Below are 8530 nucleotides of genomic sequence, written 5' to 3'. Positions count from 1 at the left end.
CACCAGAACAATTAACCTCATCTGACATATCGTGACAATCTGGAATGCCGTCACAGACCCAACTGTCATACAGTACACATTCGTCACCGCTAGCACATACAAAACCAATGCAATCTGAATAAGAGAGTCAACAAAGCATGTGTCAGGGATCTCACATAGATTTATACACGTATTATATCTATCATCCCAGCTGCAAGTAACACAAACTTTTTATATATGGTTCCGTCAAAAATGTGGTATTTGGGAGTTTTCACAAGCTTACGAAAACGATAACGAATACGGTTACGTCATTAAGTTTTTAGAAAATCCTTCCCCTACAGTAGTATATCTGTCTCAGCGTAGGCGATTCAAGTCGTTTGCATGAAGCAAGGATCATATTCAGCTCGTACAGCAATTTGTCAAGAACTTTTGGGGCAAAAATGACGATAATGATAATGACCTATTCGTATTCCTTATCGTTTTCCTAAGGTTGCAAAATTTCCCATTGTTGATGTGTGAATGCTATTAATGGGAAAATCATATTACAGCAGATAAATTTAGGTAAGTAACTGATGTTTACCAGGGAACAGATAACAGATTTTGTTTGTGTTTAAACTTAACATTTAAGCATATTATTTGAAATTTCTATGGCATAACTTTATGTCAAATAACTCATCAGATATTCATTGAAATGGCTATTGAAATCCCAATAGGCTTATAATGACTGTGATATTAAAGTTATAATAACAAATTAAAACTATAATTAACCTTGTTCGAAAAAGACAAGACAAAAATAACACTGGAAAATTTAGCTTTATGGGGTGAATCACATACTGTGATAAGCTGCTTGATAGACTTGACTCATCCACAGTTAGGACTTCTAACTTACCTAAGCATTCATCACCGAACCACGGGTACATGCATTCGCAGGTGTAGTTCAAATTTTCGCCGATATTGGACACGCACATTGACCTCACCGAGTCACATGGGTTACTAAAGCACGGATATAATTCAGCTGGTAATGATGAAAAAAGTAATAAATTATACTATTATTAATCTATTGTTTTCTATATAAATATAATTATAATGATATAAATAAATTTCTGGTCAACAATACAAGAGGGAAAGAAAACAGTTTCAATAAGTTGAAATAAATTTCTGGTCAACGATAAAAGAGGAAAAGAAAACAGTTTCAATCAGTTGCACAAACATTTATATTAAAAAAGCTTTCAATTTCGACTAATAAAAAAATCCCTCTGGATCCATCATTGCTTTTTTTGGACCACTTTGAAAGTGTTCCAGGGGGCGATGCCCCCGAAAATTTTGAAAATTTAGGGGTTTCAAAGGCTTATTTAATCGATTTTAGAGTCTACTATGTAGAAAATACATGTAATTTTTTTTCTCCTTGACGAATTGTGCTTTTTCTCCCCGATGGGGCCCGCCCCTCCCTACTGGCGCCACCCCTGGTTGATCTATTTGAAAATGGTTCAGTAATAGTAATCTCGTATAGCACAAAAGTGCTGAAAAAAAGTTTGCGATGACGTTGTTGACCAACCTGGACAATTACATGAAAGAATCGACCCAACAAACGCATCATAAACTCATTTTTTCAAGATATTTTACTATTTAATAATAAATAAACTTATCAAAAATGATGTAAAAAATATATTATAAAGAAAAAATGAGTTATTATAATCAGATGAAATCAATTTGAATACAATATCTCGTGAAACGTATTGTCTTTCTAATTATCATGACGTTCATTGATTTTGGACATGATACTTCGATGTCAATTAATTCCAACTTACGAGTACAGTAGCTTTCGTCGGAGTTATCATCACAATCCCGTTCGCCGTCACAGATGCGAATAGTAGCATACAAACAACGACTATAATCCAGGCACTGAAAGCCGTTACATGCTATAAAGAGAATAAAAAACGGTAAGTTAACAAGAGCTTTAAAAGACGTTACGGTACCAAGAGGGAGATATCGGCATAGTGAAGCTGTTTAACGTTTAATTACATGTTCTATCTATTAGTGCTTTATTACGTCAAGTAGACACAAAAACACACAAGTCACAAAATTAACAAAAGTCAGTAGAATAACCGTAATTCGTATGAGCATCTTGGGGTGGGTGGTGGGGGGAAACAAGTAGGACTACATTAAAGACACATAATAATCTTGCGTGAGCAGTAATAAAGACACATAATAATAATAATAATAATAATAATAATAATAATAATAATAATAATAATAATAATAATAATAATAAAAAGAGTGAACGTAATTTAAAAAATATGGAGAATAAAAATTGGTCAAATTTATGATATAAAATTAAGACAGTTTAATTTCAAGTTATTACATGCCATTTTGATTAACAGTAAGAAGTTATTTAAATTCAGAATATCCCTAACACCTCTTTGTTCTTTATGTGGTATTACTGAAGAATATATGCACATGTTTTATTATTGTAAACGTGTTAATGGATATCGGCATACTATCAAGAAAAGGATGTTTAAATGATATTGATATAAAATCTATTGTATTTGGAGTTCATAAGAAGGGTGATAAAAATAACGTAGCAAATGAGCTGATCAGTGTAGCTAATTTCGTAATTTAAAAAACATGGCTCAAGACACGTGAATGTAGACAAAACGTTGTTAACCTACTGTATTATATCAGTTTTTTTACGCTGAATTTAAATTTAGAATAAGATTACAAAAAATATCCATCTTGTGAAAACAAGCAAGTTTAAATCTATTGTGATCTAATGTAGTAAAGGGATATTACTGTATTAAAATTAGTATTATTATCATTATTACTAATATTATTATACTGTTTCACTTCTGTAAGTGTATTAATAACTGGATTAGGTATGAAGAAAAAGGAAAAGAAAAAAAAATCAAATATGGCCTATCTATTTATGTTACCCTAAAGGAAAACTGAAAGAAATATTGTTATTGAATATGTTTTCAAATGAAAGTATTGAAATAAATGAACATTTGATGAACGAGAAAAGAAAAATATGCGCAATGCTTATCAGGGGTGGTGCCGGTGGGGGACGGGGGAAGCGACCACGCCCACTTTGCTTTCGTTGGAGAAATCTGATCCTTCGTCAGGGGAACCGGCCCCCTCCAACTGTCGGGCAAATCCTGGCACCACCCCTGATGCTTCTGCGTACACTGCACTTGTGCACTGATGCATACGTTATGCAACCACGCGTAAAGGGCACGCATGTTTCCATAGTAAAAAGTGCTGTGACAACACTTTTTTAAACATGTTCGACAGTGAAGGCACGAGCTACATCGCTGCTTCATTATCGACACCAAACCAAGACCCCCATCCGTAATTCAAAAAGGTAGGCCTAGGCCTAGTTAGTTTTTTATAAACCCAGTGCATCCGAATCCAATCATTATAATGTTATGCCATTTTTTGAAAGTTCATGTTTGTTTTCGTTCTTTTAGGTTTATTTTCAGGCTGCCTAACATCATCAATCATTCACTTTCTGATGTACTATTCATTATGCTTCATTTAAACGTTATTGTGAATGTCTGAAAGGCATTTTATTTGTGCTTGCACTTTTGTAACTGTTGAAAAAATCATATATGAGATTCAAATTAAGATTCAGATTTTATTTAAACAATACTGTACATAGAAACCAAATGCAACTGTGTCTCGAGAAGCCAAATAAGCCCAAAGCGCGTTAAGCCTCGCTCATGACAATGTGGACTTACTGCAGAATATTTCGTCGGAATTATCAGGACAATCGCCCTCGCCGTCACACATCCATTCTCTTTCAATACAGCCTGCTTGCGTCAAGCACACAAAATACTCCTCGGGGTCACATTCATGGCTTTCTGTAAAATAAAATCATAACCAAGAGTGTTTCTTAAAATTGTAAAACGAAAACATTGTTTCATTTCAAAGAAAAAAAAAAAACAACCATTCCAATATAAATAATGGAATTGGAAATGCAATGTTCACTCGCTTTTAATGACGACCTCCTCAGACTGCCACCCGTAATCAGTACCGCCATCATTTATTATAACGGTAGATGATGACAACGACGATGTCTATGATGGTGGTGATAATAGAAGTGAGAACCACACAAATATGACGATTTTGATTATGGTGTTGAATACACACAAACGATTATGTGGAACTAAAAATTAAAAACTTTATTATAGTGTAGATATTAAATGTTCTTTATTTTACAGAAAAACAATTTGTTTATCCTTGTTTTATTGGAAAGTGGGTGATTTCTATGTAGCTTAAAAAAATGTTTCTCTTGTCCTAGTTTTTTTTTTTAAATGTTTGCTTTTTTGCTGATATACCGTATGTAACCTTTCTATGAAATACGAAATAAATGAATAAATAAAAAATATTTACCACCACAGATATCGACCGATTCATCAGATCCGTCCACACAATCATCTTCGAAATCACAAACTTGGCCAAAATAGATACATCCACCATCTTCTATACACTCGAATCCATTGCACTCTAGATAGTACACGTTTTATAATGTCAGCGTTAGTAAGGACTTTGATATTAAACTCCCTATTATAGATCAGTTTTAAATTCCATGCATTATAATGTACACGGAGACATTTTATAATTAAAGGCAGGCCCACTGTCTACGTTGAGCTAACAAAACGTAATGTTAGAAAGCGGCAGCCATGATGTCAAATCTTGGAATTGTCAAGAGAAGTTTCAAATTATTTGATAAATCATGCATCGAAATTTTTGTATAATGCATATGTAGACCTGAAATTGAATATTGCAAGCCTGAAGTTCTAACCAAATTAAGGATTTGCAAATTTTGGAAAAAGTTCAGTGTAGAGCGAGGAAGTTGATACCGTGCCTCAAATTCATGTCATACGAGCGACGCTTAAAGGAACTATATATGTATATCCTCTCGAATTGAAGCGGATTATTTATTTATTCATTTGACATTACTGCCCGGGAGACGCAAAAAGCAGGAAACCTATTGTCGCCAAAAGAACATGCAACTCCATGAGAGGTGATCTCTCGAACTTTTCAAAATTTTTACTGGCCGTGATAAAATTACAGATATCTCTTTGTATTGGCACAGCACAAAAGGACGCATGGACATAAATTAAAAATTATAAAAGGCCTTTACAAGAATTTAAATATTAGAAAATATTTCTCTTCTCAGCGAATCGTAGACACTTAAAATAAACTACCAGCATATGTGGTGGAAGCTCCATCGGTTTTGCCTTTTGAGAAACATCTCGATGTCCATTGGACTACGTCAGGAAATGTCCTCCTACCAAATTGGCTTTATAGGCATTTACAATTGGTATAAAAGACTAATAGCCTATATTAAAACCCATTAATCTGTAACTATGTAAGTATAATTGTAATTTTAACAATAAAATTCAACTTTTTATACACCGATTAAGTTTCAATTGAAAATGTGTAACCAGATCAATATTGTTCTAGCAAATTAACAAACCATAAAAAGTACTACCATTTCAATATTCCTTGCAAAGAGTGGATTTGCCTGTGTTCCAGAAAAGCCATATGAATGCCTAACATTCATATATCAAAATAAAAGTACCTATTCTAGGAGTATCATAAAACAGACAATAAAATGTTAGGCTATGCATTCTTAGAATGGAAAGAAAAATATGCACTTTTCCATTTAACTCGGCAGTTACTCAGCACTGCTTCACAAAATGGAACAGTCCAGCAAAATAATAATAGTAATAATTTTTATTATAACAGCGCCTTACACTGTGCATTCATCTAATGAAAGTGCCATGTTTACAAGTATTGCTTATTTGTTACACCACTTAATTTATTTGCAAGTGTAATAAATGTATTGATTAATTTTCTTTTTCAAATTAGACTCATTTGTATGCAATAGGTAGTAGTATGAAATAATTATCAATTTGTACAATAATTTAGATTAATATTTGGAAACACAATACAACTAAATGAAAGATGGATTGATAAGCCTACAGTATTAATGAACTAGTACACATGTAACAAATGTAATCATCTACCACATATACATGAATATCAATCGTTTTACAATATTTCTGATGTCTAAAATAAAGAGAACTTAATTGAAATTCTGAAATGCTGCATCTGTGAATTTGAATCTATATCTTAACTAATCACCACTCCAGGCAAAGAGCTCAGACTATATTTTTTTGCAATCATTATATTGAGAAATTGCTAATCTCCATATAATTTTGGTAGAAATGTAAACTTACCACAGTCTTCTTCATCACTACCATCTGCACAATCTGGTAGGTAGTTACAAACCCACTCTTCCGGAATGCATTGGTATCCCGTCAGGCATGCAAATTGGTCAGTACCACAATTTCCTGCTAGCATATAAATGGTCAGAACGATATAAATTCGTGAATGGCCTTATGATGTCAGATTTGAAATTGTACAAATACATGTATATGATCCATTAATGCTAAAGTTAAACGTGGTAATGTTAAGGAATAATCGAAGAGGTAAATGCCAAAGATGTCGATCTAAATGGCACTGGAATGTAAATGTTAATATTGACATTGTGGGATCCAGGAATCTGAAGTAGGAAAAAAAAGGGGGGGTGGGGGAGAGCAGGGTAGGCTTTCATAAATCGAGGGTCTAGACCACTTCATGTCCATGGTTGGGGCTGAGGTAAGAAAATGTAACGATTATGGCAATTCTAAATGGCCGGATATGATACTCAATTTTCTTTTGAGAGGTAGTAGAGGGTGGCTTGAATCCGCCTGACTGGTTTTCCTGTTTTTGATACATATAAGCCTGGATGGGCCACTCGAGTTATGGTTATATTATACATAAACATACACAGTGAATGTTACTGGCCCTATAACCCACCACAAAGCAATGGATTTAGGAAAGATGTTGGGCAGTGGCGTTATCTATGTGACTTTAAATGGGGGAGCCGGCAAATGGGAGCGCGAAGGTGAATTTGGGGGCACTAGTCCGTAGTTTGTGAAATTAGGTGATATAAGGTGATTTTTTTATCTGCTTGATCATGATTTTTTTGTTTCCAACATTGTTATAGGCCGACTGTGGGGGGCATACCCACATATACGCCATTGGTGTTGGGACAGCAAGCATTGCAAGCACACTTGATAAAAACAATAGTTTGTTGTCAGAAATGAACGCCTGTGAGGCACTGGTTATTCGGTAGAACTTTCAAATATCCATGGTAGTGGTGGTCTTCTCACAAAAACTAAATTACTACCAATTGGTGCTTTGATATTTCTTTCTTCAATCCCTGCCAAAAATGAAGAAAATAATATACAAACCTGTATTCACCACCTGCCGTTTTTTACGGCGTTTTGCTTCTCTACCAGAATCCGGAAAAGAAATGCTTTCTATGACCGAAGTTACTCTTTGTGTTGTAAAAAAATCACTTCTACCAGGTAACAAAAAGTTTTCTGTGCCTTCATTTGTCCCACTTCCTTCATATACAGGAGTATATGTTTCTTCTTCAACTGATTGAAATTCACCTCCATCAGTTGCTGTAAAATATGTAACTTCTCCTGTTTCATCAGTTGGCAAAAAGTGTTCTGTGCCTTCAAAAACTTCACTTTCTTGGTACGGAGAAGTATACAATCGTTCTGTGGCTAATTGGAATTCACTTCTGTCTGCAGGTAGTAAAGAACTTTCTGCAACACTGTCTCCTTCTATTTGTCCTACACTATCTTCGATAGTGACATAGGTTGAATACTCAATCACTTCTATTTCACTATTTGTATTAATTTCAGGAAGTTGGGTACCTGTCTCTTATACACATCTAGATGTGTATAAGAGACAGATTTATTTGCAAGTGTAATAAATGTATTGATTAATTTTCTTTTTCAAATTAGACTCATTTGTATGCAATAGGTAGTAGTATGAAATAATTATCAATTTGTACAATAATTTAGATTAATATTTGGAAACACAATACAACTAAATGAAAGATGGATTGATAAGCCTACAGTATTAATGAACTAGTACACATGTAACAAATGTAATCATCTACCACATATACATGAATATCAATCGTTTTACAATATTTCTGATGTCTAAAATAAAGAGAACTTAATTGAAATTCTGAAATGCTGCATCTGTGAATTTGAATCTATATCTTAACTAATCACCACTCCAGGCAAAGAGCTCAGACTATATTTTTTTGCAATCATTATATTGAGAAATTGCTAATCTCCATATAATTTTGGTAGAAATGTAAACTTACCACAGTCTTCTTCATCACTACCATCTGCACAATCTGGTAGGTAGTTACAAACCCACTCTTCCGGAATGCATTGGTATCCCGTCAGGCATGCAAATTGGTCAGTACCACAATTTCCTGCTAGCATATAAATGGTCAGAACGATATAAATTCGTGAATGGCCTTATGATGTCAGATTTGAAATTGTACAAATACATGTATATGATCCATTAATGCTAAAGTTAAACGTGGTAATGTTAAGGAATAATCGAAGAGGTAAATGCCAAAGATGTCGATCTAAATGGCACTGGAATGTAAATGTTAATATTGACATTG

General features: G+C 34.0%; 2 protein-coding genes across 2 annotated transcripts in view; both read right to left on the bottom strand.

The window, feature by feature from the left end:
• LOC117114546 (low-density lipoprotein receptor-related protein 2-like) overlaps nucleotides 1-8342 on the bottom strand; it is a 17869-nt gene extending 9527 nt beyond the window's left edge. Inside the window, exons 1-8 of the mRNA XM_033258224.1 lie at nucleotides 8219-8342; nucleotides 7284-7757; nucleotides 6225-6341; nucleotides 4369-4482; nucleotides 3714-3836; nucleotides 1788-1898; nucleotides 869-994; nucleotides 4-114 (exon numbers count right to left, since the gene is read on the bottom strand). Of these exons, the coding sequence (XP_033114115.1) occupies nucleotides 4-114; nucleotides 869-994; nucleotides 1788-1898; nucleotides 3714-3836; nucleotides 4369-4482; nucleotides 6225-6341; nucleotides 7284-7757; nucleotides 8219-8342 (1300 nt within the window). The remainder of the gene's footprint in view (nucleotides 1-3; nucleotides 115-868; nucleotides 995-1787; nucleotides 1899-3713; nucleotides 3837-4368; nucleotides 4483-6224; nucleotides 6342-7283; nucleotides 7758-8218) is intronic.
• Nucleotides 8343-8378: 36 nt separating this feature from the next.
• Nucleotides 8379-8530, bottom strand: part of LOC117114536 — a 15753-nt gene continuing 15601 nt past the window's right edge. Inside the window, exon 16 of the mRNA XM_033258217.1 lies at nucleotides 8379-8501. Coding sequence (XP_033114108.1) covers nucleotides 8379-8501 — 123 coding nt within the window. The remainder of the gene's footprint in view (nucleotides 8502-8530) is intronic.

The sequence above is a fragment of the Anneissia japonica genome, unplaced genomic scaffold, assembly GCF_011630105.1.
Source record: "Anneissia japonica isolate Jap-2015-1 unplaced genomic scaffold, ASM1163010v1 scaffold199_len4679917_cov187, whole genome shotgun sequence".
NCBI classification, from domain to species: Eukaryota; Metazoa; Echinodermata; class Crinoidea; order Comatulida; family Comatulidae; genus Anneissia; species Anneissia japonica.
Note: the sequence above shows the minus strand (reverse complement) of the source record. Positions and strands in the feature narration are given on the sequence as shown.